This window comes from Trichoderma citrinoviride (assembly GCF_003025115.1).
Source record: "Trichoderma citrinoviride strain TUCIM 6016 unplaced genomic scaffold BBK36scaffold_2, whole genome shotgun sequence".
Lineage (NCBI taxonomy): Eukaryota > Fungi > Ascomycota > Sordariomycetes > Hypocreales > Hypocreaceae > Trichoderma > Trichoderma citrinoviride.
Window position 1 is genome coordinate 360,835 of NW_020194710.1, and position 21,092 is coordinate 381,926.

Below are 21,092 nucleotides of genomic sequence, written 5' to 3' on the forward strand. Positions count from 1 at the left end.
AACTCTGACTGGACGAGGACGGTAAGGGATACAAATCTCGTCGGTGTGGTACGAGATGTGATTGAGTCGTAAGGTACCTACTTGGGCGTAGGGTCCATGTACAAGCTTTAGATGAGAAAAAGCCACCGCTCGAACCGAAGCCAGAAGCTCAACAAATGCTCCGCATACGGCAGTTCCTCCAAACCTTACTGGATCCGTCTTCCAGACTCACCTCCTCGTCTTGTCCAGGCCTTTTACTGGCGCACCAACTTCTCAGGCATCGGAGACTCTACTTTCTCTCGGGCTAGGCAAAGCAAAGCAAAGACAGAGTGCCGCCGGCTACGTTCTAGATCCGATGTCGCATACTGACATGTACAACGTCCTGCTACTAGTACCTGTACCTTGAGAAGGAGGGGGAGAAGGATTGATGGAACGGTTGCTGCTCCTCCATCGTCTGTGTATCTTGTATTGTTCACTCACACGCCCCATGTCGTGCGTCGGGAAATGTCGTAAGACATGCATGAACTCTCTGCTGTCACCCATACGAGTATTCTTTTTTCCAGCTTTTGGCGTGTTCCCCCCCTGCTCCAGGCCATTGGATGTGACACTCATCTAGTCTTATAAATAAGGTTGTCGTCGCACTGATCACGGCTGAGCCCTTCCTCCTCGTGGCCCCAAGCCTGCTGTTGGTCCTGGGTTGTCGGTCCAAGCCCTCCCCCTCGAGACGAAGTAGGTATAAGACTCGGGCATTCGCGTGCGACGGAATCATCCCTCCCTCCTATTTCCCTACATCTCTCTCTCTCTTCCTTCTTCTCCCCCCCCTTTCCTTTGGTTCTCTCTCCACCATCCTCCTATCTATATCAACTTTTTGAATAGAGTTACCTGAGAGGAAAAGATGGCGCAAGACGAACCCCCACGGCACGCTGAGCCGGCCGACGACCTCGCCAAGGGCGTCGTCGCAACGGCCAAGCAGTCGTGGCGCGACCTCTTCGTCTGGAAGCAGCGCGTCGTCATCACCAACGGCTACGGCGAAACCCGCTGCGAGTGGCACGAGCCCGACCGCTTCCAGAACCCCATCAGCCTCTTCGCCCAGCTGTCCGCCCGCGACTGGCTCTTCTTCGTCGTCGGCTGGCTCGCCTGGACCGCCGACGCCTTCGACTTCCACGCGCTGTCCATCCAGACGGTCAAGCTGTCCAAGTACTACGGCCGCTCCAAGACGGACATCACCACCGCCATCACCCTGACGCTGCTGCTGCGCTCCGTCGGCGCCGCCGTCTTCGGGCTCGCCGGCGACAAGTGGGGGCGCAAGTGGCCCATGGTCTTCAACATGCTGGTGCTGGGCGCGCTGCAGATTGCCACCATCTACAGCAAGAAATTCACCACGTTCCTGGCGGTGCGCAGCATGTTTGGCCTCTTCATGGGCGGCGTGTACGGCAATGCGATTGCCATGGCTCTGGAGCAGTGTCCGTGAGTTCCTGATCCCCTTTTCCTCTCATGTTTCCTTCATTGTCCTCGTCCTCGTCCTCATTCCCCCTTTCACGTTCGATTTCATATATATGCCATCTCGGCCTCGAATCCACTAACGTCTCTTGGCTCGCCAGACCCAACGCGCGTGGCTTAATGTCCGGCATCCTGCAGCAGGGCTACTCTATGGGCTATGTCTTGGCTGCGTGCGCCAACCTTGGCGTTGGGGGCGCAACTGGCTCCTGGAAGACGGTCTTTTGGATCGGAGGTACGTGACAACAATCAATCACAGTTCAACACTTGAGCCTCATCTCTAGCTGACACTTACACGTAGCCGGGTTGTCTATTGGCGTCGGCCTCCTCCGCATCCCCTTTCCCGAGTCCCAGCAGTTCCTAGAGGCCAAGAAGGCCGGTAAGAAGGCGTCTTCTCCTGGGGCCTTTTGGCGCGAGACTCGCACCATGCTAGCCAAGGAGTGGAAGATGTGCATCTACTGCGTCATCCTCATGACCTGGTTCAACTACTACTCGCACACCTCGCAGGACTCGTACACCACCTTCATGCTGGAGCAGAAGATGCTCGACAACGCCGGCGCCTCGCGGGCCTCGATCCTGATGAAGGCTGGCGCTGTCGTCGGAGGCACCATCATCGGCTACCTCAGCCAGTTCGCCGGCCGTCGCCGCACCATGATGGTCGCCGCCCTCATGTCCGGCCTCTTGATCCCCGCCTGGATCCTGCCCGAGGGCGAGCGCGCCCTGAGTGCCACGGGCTTCTTCATGCAGTTCTTCGTCCAGGGCGCCTGGGGCGTCATCCCCATCCACCTCAACGAGCTGTCGCCCCCGGCCTTCCGCTCGTCCTTCCCCGGCGTCACGTACCAGGTCGGCAACATGATCTCGTCGCCTTCGGCCCAGATCGTCAACGCCATCGCTGAGAAGATGTTTGTCACGGTCAAGGGCGGCAAGAAGGCCGAAGCTTACGGCCCGACCATGGGCATCGCCACGGCCATCATTGCGACGGGCATCTTTGTCACCGTCATGTTTGGACCCGAGCGACGCGGCCGCAACTTTGATGGCATCGTCGCTGGTGTTGCGCCGAGCGACTCGGACGGCAAGATTGTCGACGAGCCGATGGACGAGGAGAAGGCTGGTGTCGAGCTAGAAAAGAGGTAGATGGTGTCTGCTGTGTTCCTTTTCCTTTTGTATATACAGGGATGATCTCATGAGGTGCTGTATCCGATGATTCAAGGGGGCTGAGTGTATCAGCTGAACGACCATGCTCGAGCAATGACTGGGAGGTTACCCTTATGAGATAAATAACCAATAACGAATACAATATGTGTAGTCAGCAATTCATTCGATTGAACGGCTGCCAAGTCTATCGTGAGACTGCGAGGTCGTGAGCGCATGAGAGTTGAGTGCACATGTCCTCCGAAGCATCAGCATCCCATTGAGAAAGTAGATGTAGAGAGAGTTCATTATCAATTGAGTTTTCTTGCATTCGAATCTTAGTATCATCTTTGAACCAAGTTGTAAGTGACCCACAATCTGTCTCGGTGCTCACTGGTTCAAGCTTGTTCTCGGGTTAGTTGCTGGACCCCTGTCATGGTGACGTCGTTCCGGGCACAGTATCGTCACTTTACATCAAACCCAACCAAGAACTTCTTGAACGACTTCACGTGCCAAATTCAAGGCCAAACAACCAAAACTCGCCGTCATTATAGTAACCCCTTCCAACACTGTAATCGCACAACTTCATACGGTCCCTGAATCCATCCTGTCAAACCATACAATTCCGCGTAAACGATCGACCATGGCGCTCCGCCTTACGAGCTCCATAACTAGTACCCCAGACTCCCCTCCACAAAAAGCCCCGGTGCGTCATGATCGTCGTCATTTCGCCACAAAACTAACAAGAAATCGCATTCCCCTCCATCCCAAACCTCCCCAAATGCGTTCGTTCTTGTTGGACATTGATTCGGCACAGACGGCTTCTGGAAGAGAGGCGTTTGTTGAATGGCGTTGGGTGTGTCTCTCTTGACGAACCGTTTTGCCGTCATAGCGACATCATATCTGTAACCCGTCATGTTGAACCCGTCGCCACGAAATGTAAGATGAAGGGTATATAAGGGTCTCGACTCCAACTTTACCAGATCATAAAATCACATCAAATCAAGCATTTTCACAAAGACACAAGACACAAGACTCAAAAACAATACAAATCAAGCATCAAATCAATTACAATGCCTCTCTCCAACAAAAGGAACAACGCCCTCGCAGCAGAGCAACAAGCAGCACACACCACCAACATGAACAACAACCCCCAATCCAACCTCCCCGGCCCAGCCCCCTTCACCGCCGGCCCTCACCGTCACGACATCGTGAACAAGCTCGACCCCACCGTCGACAGCGGCACCGGCGGCATGCAGGTCCTCTCCTCCGCGCCCAACACCACCAACGCCGCCGCGGGCGTCTCCGGCATGCCCGCCACCGGAGGGTCGACGGCCCTGGGCAGCAACAACCCCTACGGCACTCAGACTCAGCCGGTGCACAACTCCCGCATGGCCAACGCCCTTGACCCCCGCGTCGACTTCACCCAGCAGCAGCAGCAGGGCGGCGCAAACTACTACACAAAGGGCACCAACGTCGTCCCCGGCGGAACAGCGGCGGGCGCCACGCCCCGCCACGTCCCCGAGGGGACCTACGGGCCGCACGGCTCCCGCATGGCCAACGCCGCCGACCCGCGCGTCGACTCGGACGCCGACCGTCACCGGATAGGCGGCACCACCAGAGCCGGAGCGGCAGCGGGAAGCGTAGGGGGGGCAACGGGCGCGGGAGCAAACGCCAAGCCCATCTACCCTCCCGGCGTGGGCGGCCCTGCGCCTACGACGGCGGGCCCGCACAGGCATGATATCCTGAACAAGCTTGATCCGACGGTCAACAGTCAGAAGGTGGCTGGTGTTGATTCGACCGGCCACAGGGTCGTCTAAGCTGCTTTCACGGGGATCGGACAGATGAGGAGCATGACATGTTTCATTACGTTCTTTTGATACCAGATAGTATGGGTATAAGGGCTGGAATGACTCTGTTTCGAATGATACCATGGGAATTATGATTTACCCTGATAAAAGGGGGAGTTCTTACGTTGTACGATATCAGAGTGCTTTACTAGGTAGTTACGAATGATGACAAACTTCAACGTCTATATCAAGAATGCTGAGACGGAGTGATAATATGTTGTGCATGGCAAGAAATGTCCATGAACCCCCGAGGCCCAGAGTGCAAACCTTGTCAAAATGATGGCGTCAAATCACTCATGAGACGATATGATAGTTATATTCCTTATATTGTTACAATGTGTGTACACAGCCGCCCAATGCCCTTCTAAACTCGCCCATGCTTTCTCGCAGCGCCAAAGAAACAAAAAATAAACGTACGATAACTCCCTCTTGTCAGCAGATACATAGGTATTCCTGATCCTATACAAGGACTGCGGCATGCAAAAGAGCAGCCAGATGCATATCCACCCCCTGTGGTCGTCCTCATTACGCACACCATCAGGATGAGATGGCTGCCCCCATATCGTGTGAACGTACTGTAGGACCTCTTTTTCAGTGAAGACGAATGATTGTGTTTTTCCCAGTTGGCGGCTACTGGGCTTTCGTTCCCAATCAAGTCGATTTCCTTCGCTCTATCAAGGTATCAGTGGCAAGGGCTATGCGCCGACATAATCTCCCAAGCTTGTAATATCCCAGGGGAAGCCAAGCCCTTGCCCCCGCGCCATGCAACCGCTGTGTATATGTTCGATGCGAGTCCTTTCTTTTGCGCCATGTCGCTTCACTGCGCCTTGCCTCGGCTGTTGAAGATGGTGATGATGCCGAACCCGACATAGAACAGGGCTACCGGGTACGCCACAAGGCCACGCATATCTCGCATCTTACCGACAGCTGATGCGCAGTGAAACAATCAGTACGTGCCACTTCCCCCCCAAAAAAAAGATCTGAACGGTAGGAAAGACTCACCACAAAAGATGGCGCTTGATCTTGACGTTGACCAGCAAATGGCCAAGCTCGTGATAATGTATCCAGCCATGCAATCCAACGGCATGACGACGCCAATCAACGACGTAAGAACAAGTGGCAGGAAGCAGTACCCCAGCACACTGGCGTTCTGGGTGAATGTGAGGGTGCTGGGCGAGACGTCGGCCCCGGGGTATCCTGGAGGCGTATCCGGCGTCATCAGGCTGAGGATCATGTACAGCATCGTGGACCCCATCAGAGCGAGGCCGTAGACATAACCAAAGTGGACGGAGCCGCTGCACAGCAGGAAGGCGCCAAAGAGGACGACGAAGAGCAAGGGGCCAGCCAGGTCAGAGTCGTTCATGACGTGCTCCAGCCGCTCGATGGGCGAGAAGGGGTTCAGGACGGCCAGCGTCTTAGCCTGCATGTGCCCAAAGTCGACGCCCAGCTCCTCCCGCAGCGACGGCTCGTTGTCGTATCCCTCGGCGGAGAAGGCGGCCAGCCAGCCCGTCCTCAGGCCCGTCTGCTCGCGGTAGCCCGGCGGCACGCCATAGCCACCGACGGCCGGGGGCGGCTGCGAGGGCGTGGCCGCGTAGGAGCCGTGGTAGAACTGCAGGTTCTCGGTCGCCGAGGGGGAAGCGGACGCGCCGTACTGGTTGTAGTATTGCGACATTCTCGAGGGCGGCGGGATCGAGGAACTTTGCGGGCGTGGTGAGAGGCTGCTCGAGGTTGGCGCGAATCGGAGGTGACATGTGGTTTCAACTTCAACAGGCGGGAGGGCTGCTGTTGGTAGGTGGCGGATTACATAAGGCCCCGATAAGAGCCGATAATGCTGTCACTGTTGGCTCTCAAGGTTCAATCAGTGCTTGCTGCCAACGGCGTGTACTGCTACGTCTGCGGGATTGGTGATGAAGCTGTGTGACCTTACTGAGCGGATTCAACAAAGAGCAAAGCGAGGAATTATACTCCCAACATGTCCATGCTGGCATCCCTCTTCCATTGCAATGTCCAATCTTAGAGACATTACAACCGTCACTTGCACGTGCCCACCGCCAGGTACTCGCAGCTACAACACCCCTCCAGCGGTCCCCCGCCGTCTGATCGCCGTACAGAGGGTACCTTGCATGTACTGCTACCTGGGCCCAGTTCCGCCGTCAGGTCCCAGCTCTCTTTTGTCTCTCTTCTCCCACCAGCAGCAAACAACCACCAGTTAAGCTCGCAAGCTTCCCAGCTCCGTCCAACCCAAAAAACTCAACACCTTCTCCTACAAGCTTCACGACCTACACACGTCAACCACCAAAACAGCCTCCCTCGCCATGGCTTCCTTTGGCGAACCACCGCCCGAGTCCGGCGCCGACCTCCGCAACGAGGTCAAGAAGCCCAAGAAGAAGAAGGTGCTCCTCATGGGCAAGTCTGGCTCGGGCAAGTCGAGCATGCGCAGCATCATCTTTAGCAACTACATTGCGCGCGACACCCGAAGATTGTAAGACAAGGAAACATGTGCCCTCTGTTGCCAATGAAAAAATCACTCATCTGTGTGTGTGTGTTCTGCAGAGGCGCCACCATCGACATCGACCTCTCGCACGTCAAGTTCCTCGGCAACCTCACGCTCAACCTCTGGGACTGCGGCGGCCAGGAGGCCTTTATGGAAAACTACCTCTCGCAGCAGCGCGTCCACGTCTTCTCCAACGTCGGCGTCCTCATCTACGTCTTCGACATCGAGTCGCGCGACGTCGACCGCGACCTGGCCACGTACGTGTCCATCCTCTCCGCCCTGCTGCAGTACTCGCCCGCGGCCAAGATCTACATCCTCGTCCACAAAATGGACCTCGTCGTGCCCAGCGCCCGCGAGACCGTCTACGACGACCGCGTCCGCCTCGTGCGCCAGAAGACGGCCGAGTACGCCCACTCGGTCGGCGTCGACAGCAACGCCGTCGACCTCCTCGTCCCCTTCGCCACCTCCATCTGGGACCAGAGCCTCTACAAGGCCTGGGCCTCCATCATCCACGACCTCGTCCCCAACCTCGCCGTCATCGAGCGCAACCTCGCCAACCTCGGCGTCGCCATCGAGGCCGAGGAGCTCATCCTCTTCGAGCGCACCTCCTTCCTCGCCGTCTCCTCCTGGACATCCCCCGAGGGCGCCCGCAACCCCACCGAGGACCGCCTCGAGCGCATGTCCAACATCATGAAGCACTTCAAGCAGAGCATCTCCCGCTTCACCGGCACCCCCCGCAACGCCGAGCAGTTCATCCGCATGGAGCACAAGGCCGGCATGCGCTTCAGCCTCTTCATCCTCAAGTTCACCACAAACACCTACCTCATGGTCGTCCTGCCCCCGGGCGAGGCCCGCTTCAACGCCGCCATGCTCAACTGCCAGATTGCCATTGAGCACTTCAAGTTCCTCGACACGCCTGCGCCTGGCTCCGCCGCCGCGCCAGTCCCCGCGTCGCTGGCACAAGCTGCGTGAAGCACAAAAGGGAGTAGTATTGGGAGTTTGGGAGCACTAAACCAAAAGGGAAAAAATCAGATTCTAATGACTTTATGAGAGTTGGGTGTCCAAGGGCGTTTCGGGATCAGGTTACGATTTACTACCTTGGCTATGATTTGAGATTTGAGAATACTACAGGCAGCAATGGTGTCGGTTGATTTTGGCCATCTTTCCTGTACATACTTGGAACAGTGGATAGTGCAAGGTTGCACGGAAACTGTATACTACTAGCTTTGTAATGACTGCTATAATGCTTCTTTGCTTTGAGAATAAAGGTTACCAGTGGCGAATGTGATGCTGTTCAAAACCTGAGAGCGTTCAGGCAGATTTGGCATCAAATTGACCGTTTCAACGGCCTCTACTCTTCTATGAGTTTCACGAAACTTAATAAAATGGAAATGAAGAGAGGGTCAATCAGAATCCTCTCCCATAATAAGCCTCCTGTCATCAACCCGATCATCTCAGCAATCCCAGCCCTACACCCACTTGACCACAGCAGTTCCGCCCTTTTTGAACTCGGGCATCTCCCCCAAAACCAGAGACTTATCCGTGTGCTCCTTGTTGGGAAAGGTCGTGAACAACACCCACGGCCGAGTGCGAGTCTCCACGGAAGCCCCCTGAACAAAGCCGTAGACGTCTCCAATCGTGTGCGTGGTGTTGAAACGAGCAGGCAGCCTGGATCCATCGGGCATCTGAATCCTGATCATCAGCGTAGGCTGCGAATCGTCAATGGTCGGCGCAGAAGCAGCAGCGGGCGGTGTAGCGGGCGCAGGTGTCGACGACGTCGTGGATGAAGCTCCAGGCACCGGGCTTCCAAGGCGGTTGCCAGTGCCGGAAAAGGGCTTGTACTTCTTGGGTGGCTGCTTGTAAGGCGTGTCGTGTTGATGAAGCTTGACGTCCACCGACTGGTCGTGCTGCACGTTCATGAGGTGGAGGGGAGCCCGGCCTGATCGTATCAGCTGGAGATCGGCCTCGTTGGAAGGGTCGTCGAAGCGGCGAAGCTCGCCATCGTCGATGCTGAATCCGTCCTGCCAGATGTGAAGCACGCGCTCAACTGGCGGCCCGCTAGGTCGCTCGGCTCCGCGGGGGTCGGGGATGCTTCGACTCTCCACGCCATCGCCACCGAGGGTCACGCCGGTGCCACGGAAATGAGTCGGGCGAGAGGGACCGGCCTCTGCGCTGGGGTCTGACTGCCGTGAGTTCCTGGATAGTGTTAGCGGCTGGTTGTGACACGAATACCCATGCGGCCTTGAGACGTCACTCACGCCTTCGCCTTGGCGAGAATGTCACTGATAATCTTCCTTGAGCCACCCTCCTGCCTTGGATCCTGGACAGCAAGGCCCGATTTTTCACCACCGGCAAACAGGTTGCCTCGTCCGTCGTCATCTTCATCGTCCTCATCTTCGTCGTCCTCGTCGTCCATGGGGTTGTGAGGAGCAGAGCTGCTGCTGGCCAGAGATCCCAGTGTGGCAATGCCCTTCTTCTTCGGCTGTTTCGCCTGCCGGGACGCTAAGCTGGAGAAGTCTTCCTGGGGAGCAGGGCGACCATCCAGGGTCCGCGGGCCGCTGTACTGTTCTAGCGTTCCTTCGGCGGCCTGTTGCCGGCGTCGTGCGTCGTTTCGCTCGTCCTCGTCGTGGAAGTAGGAGTTGCAGGCGGCGAGCATGTCCCAGCCGTTGGTCTCGAGATACTGAGTGGCCTAAAAGGTCAACCAGCGTTAGCTTCATGTTGCATGCAAAGTAGCTCGTGATATCAGGCAGTTGGACTGACCAATTCGACCGAGGCGCCGCTCATGGTAACAAAGTCCCGGACCATCTCATCGTGATCCTTGGGCTCGTCTTCCCGCACCATGATGGCTATGTGTGTGTGTGTGTGCTTGTGAGGGGTTGTTGCAAGCTTCAAGCAAACGGTTGCCAACGAGAGGGGCAAGGAAGCTGTCTCGATCTTGGCAGTACCAAGAATTCTCAACAAAATGATGTACTTTTCTGCCTAGAGTCGTCGTCTGACGGGGTTGTTCAACTGGGAGAAATGCGGTGCAGGCAAAGGAAGCAGGTTGTTGTTCTTGTCAAGCTGGTGGATTACCAAAGCAAATCGAAGGCAGCGGCTCACCTTCGTCATGCAGCCTGAAAGTGAGCTGCAGCAGTGACTTCTCGGCACTTGGCCCCACCGGAATAGCGATCCACCGGCCCCGACGTCGACTTACGTAATATCCTTCGCATGCCGAGCAACACTTCCAAGTTCCGTTGTGTGCATCATCGCCATCACCGGCATCGCAGTGGAGGCATCAACTCCTCGACTCTGCAAAACCGCTTCACGAGACTCCCGTCGCACGCCGTCGCCATGTCCACCGACGACCTGAGCACCCACCTGGCCGACTCCGGCATCACGATGCGGTCCGACAGCGAGCAGTACTCCCCAGGCGACGAGGTATCGTCCCCGTCGTCGTCCAACTCGCCCGTCATTCTCTACAAGCCCCCGACTGCGTGGACATTGATACGGAGCGCCGCTATCAACCTGCTGCTTCCATTCATCAACGGCATGATGCTGGGATTCGGGGAACTGTTTGCCCATGAGGCGGCATTCAGGCTGGGATGGGGAGGTACAAAGGTCAGTTCACGCGGGCCACAGACGCCATGGAATCTGGATCTGCGACGGACAGACGCCCAGATTTCTCATTCGCCAGTCTCCGGAAGATGGCTTTCATGTTCATCGGGGGGGTTGGCTTTGTTAACATGACGTGCATGCAGGTGTTCCCCGTTTCTCGAAGACGAGCGCACCCCATTGGCCCAGGCATCGAGGTTCGCGAACGACCAGAACGCCCCGGGCCGTCACTAAACGACTTTGCAAGCTTAGAGTAGGGAGGAGTGGAATCGGCCTGGTCGGAGAGACCTTGTGTATATGAATAAATCATGTCTAAATACGCACCTGCAGGGCGCTTCATCGAAAGGCTCTGACCTGTGTACTGCCACTTCTAGAGCATCTCAGCGGGCAGTGAGCAATGGGCAGCGGACAGCTGGGTAGAGGCGGATTGCAACAGCAGAATGTACTATGAGTACCTAGTAACTGCACGGCGCTGCAGCCATTGCATTAATTGAGCCAATTCGACTTTTCAATCACAAGCAGCATATCTCCAGATCGTCCATCACCTCTTGCCATTCCCCACGTCTGTCGTCTGTCTTCATCCTCGTCTTGCACAGAGATCAAGCCAAGCACCCGCTCCGTCATATCAAGCTTCAAGCTTAGGCTAATCCGCAGAACCACCCAACCGGGCGTGGGGTAGATCCGAGGTTCATCCGCCGCATCGAAAAAAATAATTCCTAGGCCGAGTCCCGCCAAAGCGCAACAATTTGATATCCGTCTGCCTCACCCATACCCTCACTCTTTCAGCCCCCCCTCGACAGACCGTCGCAATGCTTCCAAGCAGAGGGATTGTGCGCTCCCTCCCCTCACAGGGAGCTTGGAGGCAGGCGCCGAGCCGATTGGTGGTGAGCAATGTCTCCATGTCATACTACTGGTATACTTGACATGGCAATGAGATTGTCGCAGACTGACACCACCCCCACACAGAACCTCTCCGGTCGAAAGCTGAGCCATGGGCGACAGTTCGGGACCTCACTGCGACACGCCGACGGCAGATTGACTACGTCCTCCTCACAGTTCCGACCTCGACTCGTCACCGCCGCTCCAATTGTCCTCGGGGGCGTCTCATCGTCAAGATCACTGTCGCTCTGGGGCTGGGGTAGTGGAAGCAAGGACAAGGACGCTTCAGCAGCCGAAGCCGCTGCATCAACACCAGAGACACCAGTCGCCGCCGCCACTCCCACACCAGCGGACCAGGCTTCAACAGCAGAAGCAGCCTCTTCTCCTACCACTACAACCGATGCCGCAGCCGTTCCTTCGACGTCCGCGACGGACCCCGCCGCCGTCGCCGCCTCCGACGCCGACCTCTCCTCCATCTCGGCGCTCATCAACGGCCAGGACATCCTCAACATGCGCGAGGACATTGGCTACCTGCACGCCATCGGGCTGGACTACGGCTGGGGCTTCACCTCGGTCATGCAGTGGGCGCTCGAGCACGTCCACGTCTGGACGGGCCTGGGCTGGGGCGCCTCCATCATGGCCACGGCGGTGCTGCTGAGGGCCGTCATGTTCTACCCGCAGATCCAGAGCCTCAAGTTCAACGCCGTCATGCAGCGCATGCGCAAGGACCCGCGCTCCAACGAGGCCATGAAGCTCGTCCAGCAGGGCTTCCAGGAGAGCGACATGGAGAAGCGCCAGCGCGGCCAGGTCCTCAACAAGCTGCTGCGCACCGAGTACGGCGTCAGCAACTGGGGCATTCTGTGGTCCCTCGCCCAGATCCCCTTCACCTTTGGCCTCTTCCGCATCGTCAGCGGCATGGTGCACATCCCCGTGCCTTCGCTTGAGAACGCGGGCTTCCTCTGGTTCACCGATCTGACCGCCACGGACCCTTACTTCATCCTCCCCGCCGCCGGTACCGCCCTCATGATGGGTGCTCTGCTGGTATGTCGTCCCCCTTCTTTCCCTCCTCTTCAAGGTATCTGCGACTGACTTACAATCACCCCAGATCAACGCCAAGCACACCCCCCAGCAGCAGCGCAAGATGCTCAAGCCCATGATGTACATCTTCGGCACCGTCGGCTTCGTCGGCACCACCTTCCTCTCCGCCGCCGTCAACCTCATGACCGTCTCCCTCGGCGCCGCCACCCTCCTCACCGCCCTCATCCTCAACGTCCCCTCCATCCGCCGCGCCCTCGGCCTCCCCCTCGGCCCCGCCGACGAGGCCCCCGCCGCCGGCTCACCCTCAAAGGTCCAGTACGAGGCCCCCCGCACGTCGACGACGGAGACACCCGGCATGGCCGGCCTGCGGGAGCGTCTCACGAGCAGCCTCGACGACATGAAGAAGGGCGTGTCCGAGTCCGTGTCCAACTACACGGGGACGTACTCCGGCACCGAGCAGGAGAGGGCCGAGAGGAAGCGCCGGGAGATGATTCGCAAGCTGGAGGATCTGCGGAAGCAGCAGGAGCGAGAGCAATTTGAGCAGAAATACAAGGGCAAGAAATAAAAAGCACGCCATATAGAAGGGTTTTTGGCTTCAAACAGGCGAAAGGAAAGAAGAAGAAGAACAACAAAATAATCAGAAAATGTCAAAAGAGGGATAGAAGGGGGCCAGATATGACCAACGGAAGCTGCTGGAGCAAAGGGGGGGCGAGTGCCACAGCAGTTTTCTTGTATAAAAAAACGTGTACACCCTTTTCTTTCTATCCATGTACTTACTAACACCCAAAAATTATCTACGTAGATGAGCTGTCAAAATGCAGAAGGGCAGTAGGGAGCAAAGTGACATTCTGTACAATAGGAAGGGAAAGCAGAGTTGAGCTGTTTACATAGACGCAATAAGAAACACTCCTGAAGCATCTCCACAGACACAGAGAGCATAGGCGTCTCTGAAGCAAAGCGAACAAGTGAACAAATCAGAGCACACAGAGCACACAGAGCACACAGAGCACACAGAGCAGAGAAAATATGAGCAACATGTTTATCAATTTCTTCAATTCCTTCCATGTGTCCCATCACATGGTATTCTCAAAGGCTGCCTACCTAACACAGAAGTAGCCCTCTTTTAGTTTCCACCGGTTTTCCATCCTCCTTTTTCTTCCCAGGCCAATTTTTGTACAATTCGTCGGTGCCGTATTAACTAACACAAGCTGATAAGAGAGAAGAAAGGAAAAGAACAGAAAAGATTTGCTCATTCATTCGGCGTCCCAGATTAGGCCAGACAGTGCATGCCATCCCAAAACAGAAGGAAAAGAAACTGCTTCAGGTGTAGCAGTATTGGTATAATAGTTTAAAACAGTCGGTAATTGTTGTAGCAACGGAAGTGAGTGAGCGAGTGAGAAGAAGAGAAGAGACGAGAAGAGATGAGATGACTCCTTTTAAAACACCGTTCCGTCGCTTTCGACTAGAATCGGCGGCTCTTTGGTGTTTGGCCTGTTGATTTCGGCAATCTCACGACCTCCCTATGGTACTTTGTTAGCCCGGGTCTCGGCATACTAGTTGTATCATGTGTGCGTTTCATACCTTCCAGCTACCAGCTTCCAATAGCTGTGCCAGAGTCATCTCATGACCCTCCAGCTCCGGAGCAAGTGCCGCGTTGACGTCTTCGAGGAGCTTGTCGAGCAGAGCAACCGTCAGCCCTCGCCACTCCACAATGACATCGTCCGAGGCCTCAAACATGGGCGCGACTTCAACGACCTTGATGCCCGAGTGCTTGCAGTAGGCGCCGTAATTGGCCAGTCCGCGGGCCATGTCGTTCTCCTTGAGAGTCAGGACGCCCAGGTCGACAAAGAGGCCGCCGTTGCGGTACTCGGGCAGACCAGTCAGCAGCTCCGTGCCGGCAAAGTACATGTTGAGCAGGGATTGCATAGGCTGCATGAGCGAGTACGCAAGCCACTGTGTCAGGTTGTGCAACGGCAGGATGGACTCCCAGGAGTTGGGACCCGAGGTGGGTAGGGCCTCGCAGGTCCAGGCATCGCCAAGCGGGACACCGTTAATTGCCGTCCGAGTAGGCCAGATGGATGAGAGGCCCTCCGTCAGGACGTTCCACAGGACTGGCAGCGGTACGATGAGAACAGAGGATGCTTGAGTTGCAGGATGTGATAGCAGGTAATCTGCAACGGTCGTTAGTTGATAGGCACACAAGTCTTGCATCTCAGAGAGTCGACTCACCAATCATGTTGCCAGGCCGGCCATCGGCACCAAAGAACTCGGAGTGCTCATTGAGAGCGTCTGACAGCTTAACCAGAAGCTCTGTCCGGCCCTCCAAGCCAACAAGTTCGTTGTCGCCATCGGCCTGCATGCCCGAAGCGATCTTGGCTACACTGAGAGCCCCCAGTGCGACCTTGTCGACCTGGTGTTTGTTGGATGGGCTTGCTGAGAAGATTCCCTATGATTACGAGTCAGATGAGATTGCTCCCCCCCACAGGAGATTGCCTTGGGCTTACTGATTTGAACATCTCCAAACTGGCGACTGCGATGCCCTCTGAGCGCTTGTAGACCTTGCCATTCTCGACGCTCTTGTAGGTCCAGGTGGTGCCCGCACCCGCATCCAGCAGCACGCTGACGAAGAAGAGGTCGATGAGTCGGCGGCATCGCTCCGTGTTGTCGACGCTGTCGGGCCAGCTGCTCAGGAGCTCGGCTATCCGATCTCGACCTCCTACGCAGAAGTGCTGATACCGGCCATGGCTGGGAATGTCCTGGAAAGGAGCTTCGTGGTCTCGCTACGCAAGCGCATTCAGTGTTAGTCTCGGATCCAACCACATAGGTGAGGGTTGGCGTGTATTGGGTAAGAGGATGGAAAGGGGAGGCATGTGGCCAAGCTGGTAGTGACCAATGGAACTGTTCTCGACAGCCCATCTTTTCCATGTCTAGTAAAGGCAGCCCAAGCCCAAGCCATGCACCAATCTCGGACGGGATGCCGCCATGCAAGCGAGCTTCATGCCTCTCACCCTCTCCTCCGCGCCAAAGCTTCCATTCTCCCCCCGAACCAACAGCAGCAGTAAACGTACCTTGATCAGCCCCGCGACAAACGTCACAACATCAGGAAACTTGTTCATATCAACGTCGAAGTGGACCAGGTCGTTCTCCAGGGCCTTCTCCATGAGGATCTTGGCCCTGTCGCGCACAGCGACCAGGCTTCGCAGGTAGCCGGCGGGATCCAGCAGCGGATCCGGCGGCCGAGGCAGGTCAATCTTGGGAATCTTGAACGGAGGCATCGGCGATAGGGGGGTGTTGGGGGTCAGCATGCTGCCGGCAGAGACGCGGTTGTTGGTCATGCCGCGGAATGTGGAGGAGCCGAAGCTGGTGGTGGACTGAGACTCGAGAATGCCCGACTCCCGGGGAGACTTTTGTTTGCGGGAAAAGAGGCCCATGGTTGCGGGTGTTCTTGTGATTGTTCTTTTGCTTTTTGAGCTCGCAGACGAGGTGGTTTGCGGGTTTGTCTCGTAGTGCGTAGTAGAGCTTTCTCTCTCGATATGATAGAATCGATCAGGGACGGCTCGAACTCGACGCTATTCGGGTGCTGAACGGCCAACAAGAGGCCCGGTCCAGGCAGCTCGCGGAAGGAAGAAGACAGCAGGCGTGAAGGAGAGCAGTGAGAGATGAGGGACAGGCAGATTTTTCGAGAGGAAGACGAGGATGCTAAAAGGGCATCTGCTGGTGCCGGGTACTTGGTACCTGCCTAAGGTAGGTGGGAGGTGAGACGAGGTAACTGAAGGTAGTGGCAGCTGCTGAGCTACAAAGAAGGTACAGACAGCGCAGGCAAATGTGAAGATCAGAGTATGAGAGAGTAAGAGAGGGAGAGAAGGATGTGAAGAGAGAAAGAATCAAGGTGCAATATCAGGAAGAGAAGAAGAAGAAGGGCAAGGGAAAACAAGCCTCGGGATGCAGAGGAAGACAGAGGAGAAATACTAGTACTAGCAGCAGAGCACTTGAGCTTCCCCGGCACAAGCAAAAGAAGGAAGAAGTTGGTGGAAGCACAGGCACAGATTCAGGTCCAGGATCAGGTACCCAAGGTAAGGCAAGGTACGGCACGGTACGGGGACGGGTCGCACAGGTACTAGGTACGATACAGGTACCGGCGGGATCAAACACAGGGCAGGACAAGACCGGCAACACCAGCAGCAACACACTTCACACATGGAATTTCTTCCCTCGAAGGAGCTCGCCCATCGGCTACAAATTACAAGGAGACGGGCGGGGATCTTCCGCAACATGTACCGCAGACGTACCTGCACGCGTACCTGTACCTGGACGAGGCCAGGCCAGTGGCAGCGCCTGAGAGCCATGCGGCCATGCAGCCATGCAGTTGAGCCATGCCATCTCATCCCAGGGGCCCCCCCAATAGCGGTTACCAGCTGCCAGGTACGACGAGTCGGCGTCGTGCTACGCGACCGGGGCCCCAGCACGCGGCCCTGGACCGTGGCCTGTCGCACCCATCAGGCATGGGCGGCAGCATGGCCTGGAGCAGGGCCTGTTAGCGGGCCTGTAGCGCTCTTGCTAGGGAACCCGAGGTCCGTCCTACGGCGGGCGAGAGCGTGTGTGCCACAGGAGGCTGTGAGGCATCATGGCCTCAGGTCGGACGTCAGGTTACTACCAACATGTACCTGGACCGCACCGCACCGATAGCGCAGCCATACAACAGCCGCACCTGCAGTTAGTCTGTCTGTAGTCTTGCTGCACCGCCTTACTCGAGCCTCGACATGAATCAAACTGGATGGTGCTAGAGAACAGTTCCATTAGCAGTAGATACGGTAACAGTGCTGATAGTCCAACCTGAAGAGCTCTCCCCAGGGCTACCCATTGGATTGGGCACTAGCACGAGAGCCCACTGCTGCTAGCAGGCGGGCAGGACAGGGCTTCTGCACGCTACTGGGCCTTAGCACCTCGCGGCTAGCAACCCGATTGCGATATCCGCAGCAGACTGGAGCAACTGGAGCAGAGCCACCTCAGTATAAAGAACCCTGGTGATTGCTTGTACGTTCACTGTACGTCCGCGACATGAACTTGTGCCACGGCGACAGGCATCCGCTCATTTCAGAAGCCAGAGGCAGGGCGCCTACCGGTGTCACATCGACGTGATTGGGGCCAGTACACGCTCGGCGGCGTCCAAGGTCGTGCGTGCGACATAGTACATATCTCGATAGTAAGACAGGCAGATGGCTTTGCAGAAGCCCCTTCAACATGTGGGCATGCGGTGCGCTGCGGCCAGCCGTTCGCCGTTTTGCTGATATGCCGCCAAGTGCGGGCGATGGGGTAACGCATACAAGAGACGAACGCTGCATGGGACGGGCAGCCACCGTGCTTTGTCCTTGTGCAATCCTCCCGGCGCGGGAATCCGCAGACCCTTGCTTGCTTCAACAGACCAAACTGATGGACTTGCACATGTAACGACCAAGCTGTTCGCCGTCGAGCCGCTCCTTTGGCCACTGCTAGTGCTCGCTCGGCGTGGAGAGCCAGCGCGGACCCTGAGTGGCTCCAAGGACCCCAAATTCTCCAAAGACACGCCGGCCAGGGGATCCCGGACGCCACCTGGGCGGATTTCACGGTGATGTCGGTCCCGACTCTTGGGAGGTTGCGATTCCACGCTGGCGGACTCGGACCGCTGCTTCATACCTGTACCTACCTGAGTATTTGTGCGCGTGCTTGTGCTTGTGCTTGTGCAGCTCTTGTGCTTCGTATGACCGATAGCAGCATCACTTGGACCAGCGAGCAGGAATCTTTTCCGCTCCTGCCTTGCCTCCCAGGTACCCGTATCTTCATTGCTTCACTCTCGGTGCTGAGCCGACCACCGAGCAGGGGACAGTCCAGGAGGGGCAGCCGGCACAGGCTCCAACGGGCTCTGAGCTTGGACAGTGGCGAGATGGTCTCACAACGGTCCCGGCGCTTTGGAGCTTTGGGGCTCTGAGGGGGAGGCAAAAGCCTGGGAACGTCCAAGCGCCTCTCGACCAAGCACCGGCACCAGAGATGGAACGCTTGCAGATTGCTAGCAGACGCGATCCTGTTTTAGCCCTCGGCGGGCGCATCGCGGTCGTCGAGCCGATTGGCGACGGGCTGGCGATCAGTCGCGATTAAGTCGCTGATGCAGACGCGCGACATGACTTGTGCTTTTCGTCGGGGCTTTCCACATGTACGAGTATGCCGACTGACAGAGCGGCCACTCCCTTGTTGAAGGTCTGTGCTACTACAGTAATACTCGTACTGCAGAGGACCAGCCGCTTTGAAATCAGCAGCTCGATTCCAACGTCAGGCAGACACAGCAGCAGCAGCAGCAGCCAGGAGAAGTGACAACCAGGAGATCCGATTGCGCAGCTCACTGGATCGGGGGCCAGTTTTCAGAGCCGGCCGGCCGGCCACTGAGAGGAGAGGAGAGAATTGCAAGACATTGCACAAAGAGACACGCAGGGACAGACACCTGGCAAGGAGGGAAAAGAAGAGAGAGAGAGCTCAATGACCGAGGCCTACATTGCGCATCCCTGTCTCTCTGGGTGCTGCAGGTACGGTGCGGATGTACTTTCCGGATGGGAGAGCTCTTACCACAAGGCAGGGCAGGTGCTAACCAGCCCTTAAGCCGGGCCTGCCAGGGCAGGCACTGCAGTATCGTCCAGGTACCCGAGGCCACCCGTCCAGGTACAGCGAGGGTATCCTCCGTCGGCTGCAAGTGGCTCAAATCACTCAGTCCTCCCTCTTTTCTCGGGATTTCACAATCAATCTCAAGTACCGAGTACGACGGCGCGTCCGCAGGGTACACGCGGGGGACGGGGCGGCAGCAGGCTGGCTCCTGCAGGTGACCTCGGGCTCTGCTCCCGTCGCAACCACAATTTTATTTTCCTCGCCCTCCCTCGCTGTAGCACGGCTGTTTGGCTGCTGCCTGTCCACCTCAGAGCCTTCGTCTGCGATCCTCATGTGCCTTGTTCCATGTTCGTTTTCATCTTCAGTTTGTCTCATTTGGATGATGACGGTGCCTCCTGCTCCTGAGACAAGTCCAGCGGCTGCCGGGAATTGCTCGCTTTGGACGCCCTGGGAGCATCTCACCCATGCATTGACAGACCAAGCAGGACGGGTTGTGTGAGCGAGCCTGCGACAGATTCTCAGAGGTGCCTCTCTACTATTGTATGCTTTATGATGCTCGGTTTCGCACAATTACTAACAAGTACAAAAGAAGTACCATATGTGTGGCCCTCGATGCCTCATTACTAGTTGTATACCTACACCCGACGAGACACTCAGGTCAGGCAATCAACATCATACCACCCTAGCCTACCTTACTCCTCCCAAGCCCCCCCGGTCACGCCCAAGATTGCCCTTAGAGGCAAGGCTGGTCCGCGCGGAAGCTCTTTTGCTCTTCGACGTGCCCGAGCTTCTCTTCAGGGCAGGGCAAGGGCTTGTCCATCTGGGTCTAAGGCGATAACAGGACTTTATCTGATCACTGTTGCTATGGACTGCAGCGAGAGAGGGTGGAGGGCCTGTCACAATAGTTCCCCGTTTTGACTGCTGCTTGCACGCACTACTGCAGGTACCTGCTTCTGCTAACGGTTCCCAGGGCATCACGGACCGGAACGCCCATCCAGCCGATCCTGATGCGCTCGTTGCCCTCGGAGTATTTACTGGTTGCGATGCTACTTGCGAGCATGACTGTGCGCGGCGCCATGCTACGTAGCAGCGCTATTACTACCTACCTTGGGTAGGAATTCTGGGTAGTATACCGACCTGCAGCTTGACATACTATTTGCCGGTATCGTTTGCGACGGGAATAAAGACTGGAGGGAGGCCTGTGCTTGAGCTGTTTTGAGTTCTTGTCTTGTCCCGTCTTGTCCTGCCGTAGGATTGGGATGGAATCGGGATTGGGGTTGGGCTGCTGAGGCATCTTTGTTTCATCGCCACTTGAGCTTGGTTCTGGGGGATTGTCGATTTGCAGCTACCCTTGCGATGGGATTTGATTTCGATATCCACAGCGTCACATACGGGGCCCGACCGATGGGAAATGATGCTCGTGCCTTTTGACAGACGGCTCTATCGGTATGTTTTGCACAAGATGGTTTGTTGTGCAGAATGCAGACCCGATGCTGATGAACAACTGCTAATCCCATGCAGTGTCATCTCGTCTCAACTTGATAATACAGGTACTACTCACCACGACGACAGACGCACTCGAACCAACAGTCATGATGCCGAATCCATACGAGAAGCTCGCTCTCACATGTCAGCTAGGCCCGGAGTTGGTAAAGCTCCAGTGGAGTCATCTCCCATGCTTACTACCAGTAGTACTACAGGTATTATTGCCAGCTACTCCGTCCACGATATCCATAGCAGTAGGACCGCCCGCGGATATTAATTGCAACGCCAACTAAGCCAAAAGGAGCACCGCCAACTCAAGCGAGCTCTCTTCCCTCTCTTGTCTCTTTTCGTCCTTCCTGTTGTCTCTCATAATCCCTCTTCCTTCTTCTCCCTCTCCCAATCACGGAGTCGTTTCGGCGTCTTTTTCGTCTACCAGGATTCCCTCTCCCCTGTTCCGTTTCCCTCCCAGTGGCGCGGACACAGGTCCGGCGATGCAAATATCTACCTAATCTCTCTCT

At 56.6% G+C, this 21,092-nt stretch overlaps 8 protein-coding genes across 8 annotated transcripts; 5 read left to right on the top strand and 3 right to left on the bottom strand.

Moving 5' to 3' along the window:
- Positions 1 to 874: 874 nt before the first annotated feature.
- BBK36DRAFT_1134185 (lactate/pyruvate transporter) lies at positions 875 to 2,731 on the top strand (the record flags this gene model as incomplete). Its single annotated transcript, XM_024892218.1, has 3 exons — positions 875 to 1,446; positions 1,581 to 1,711; positions 1,778 to 2,731. 3 exons carry the CDS (start codon positions 875 to 877, stop codon positions 2,608 to 2,610), a joined length of 1,536 nt encoding a protein of 511 aa, XP_024752676.1. The 3' UTR covers positions 2,611 to 2,731.
- Positions 2,732 to 3,680: 949 nt separating this feature from the next.
- On the top strand, positions 3,681 to 4,427 carry BBK36DRAFT_1137795 (hypothetical protein; the record flags this gene model as incomplete). The annotated part of the gene is made up of 1 exon (XM_024893198.1): positions 3,681 to 4,427. The coding sequence occupies one exon, from the start codon at positions 3,681 to 3,683 to the stop codon at positions 4,425 to 4,427; it is 747 nt and encodes a 248-aa protein (XP_024752677.1).
- Positions 4,428 to 5,274: 847 nt separating this feature from the next.
- Positions 5,275 to 6,138, bottom strand: BBK36DRAFT_1186872 (Yip1-domain-containing protein; the record flags this gene model as incomplete). The annotated part of the gene is made up of 2 exons (XM_024896511.1): positions 5,460 to 6,138; positions 5,275 to 5,384 (listed from the first exon to the last, which is right to left on the bottom strand). The coding sequence occupies exons 1-2, from the start codon at positions 6,127 to 6,129 to the stop codon at positions 5,275 to 5,277; spliced, it is 780 nt and encodes a 259-aa protein (XP_024752678.1). The 5' UTR covers positions 6,130 to 6,138.
- A 628-nt stretch (positions 6,139 to 6,766) lies between these two features.
- BBK36DRAFT_1134186 (hypothetical protein) lies at positions 6,767 to 7,924 on the top strand (the record flags this gene model as incomplete). Its single annotated transcript, XM_024892219.1, has 2 exons — positions 6,767 to 6,939; positions 7,011 to 7,924. The coding sequence occupies exons 1-2, from the start codon at positions 6,773 to 6,775 to the stop codon at positions 7,921 to 7,923; spliced, it is 1,080 nt and encodes a 359-aa protein (XP_024752679.1). The 5' UTR covers positions 6,767 to 6,772.
- A 495-nt stretch (positions 7,925 to 8,419) lies between these two features.
- On the bottom strand, positions 8,420 to 10,037 carry BBK36DRAFT_1134187 (SEP-domain-containing protein; the record flags this gene model as incomplete). The annotated part of the gene is made up of 4 exons (XM_024892220.1): positions 9,985 to 10,037; positions 9,712 to 9,878; positions 9,210 to 9,640; positions 8,420 to 9,147 (listed from the first exon to the last, which is right to left on the bottom strand). Exons 2-4 carry the CDS (start codon positions 9,790 to 9,792, stop codon positions 8,421 to 8,423), a joined length of 1,239 nt encoding a protein of 412 aa, XP_024752680.1. The 5' UTR covers positions 9,793 to 9,878; positions 9,985 to 10,037.
- A 244-nt stretch (positions 10,038 to 10,281) lies between these two features.
- On the top strand, positions 10,282 to 10,799 carry BBK36DRAFT_1155939 (TOM13-domain-containing protein; the record flags this gene model as incomplete). Its single annotated transcript, XM_024893880.1, has 2 exons — positions 10,282 to 10,548; positions 10,689 to 10,799. 2 exons carry the CDS (start codon positions 10,282 to 10,284, stop codon positions 10,797 to 10,799), a joined length of 378 nt encoding a protein of 125 aa, XP_024752681.1.
- Positions 10,800 to 11,351: 552 nt separating this feature from the next.
- Positions 11,352 to 13,024, top strand: BBK36DRAFT_1186882 (hypothetical protein; the record flags this gene model as incomplete). Its single annotated transcript, XM_024896512.1, has 3 exons — positions 11,352 to 11,435; positions 11,509 to 12,462; positions 12,527 to 13,024. 3 exons carry the CDS (start codon positions 11,352 to 11,354, stop codon positions 13,022 to 13,024), a joined length of 1,536 nt encoding a protein of 511 aa, XP_024752682.1.
- An 871-nt stretch (positions 13,025 to 13,895) lies between these two features.
- Positions 13,896 to 15,764, bottom strand: BBK36DRAFT_1110271 (DUF1688-domain-containing protein; the record flags this gene model as incomplete). The annotated part of the gene is made up of 5 exons (XM_024889564.1): positions 13,896 to 13,979; positions 14,041 to 14,630; positions 14,689 to 14,905; positions 14,964 to 15,239; positions 15,528 to 15,764. 5 exons carry the CDS (start codon positions 15,762 to 15,764, stop codon positions 13,896 to 13,898), a joined length of 1,404 nt encoding a protein of 467 aa, XP_024752683.1.
- Positions 15,765 to 21,092: the final 5,328 nt, after the last annotated feature.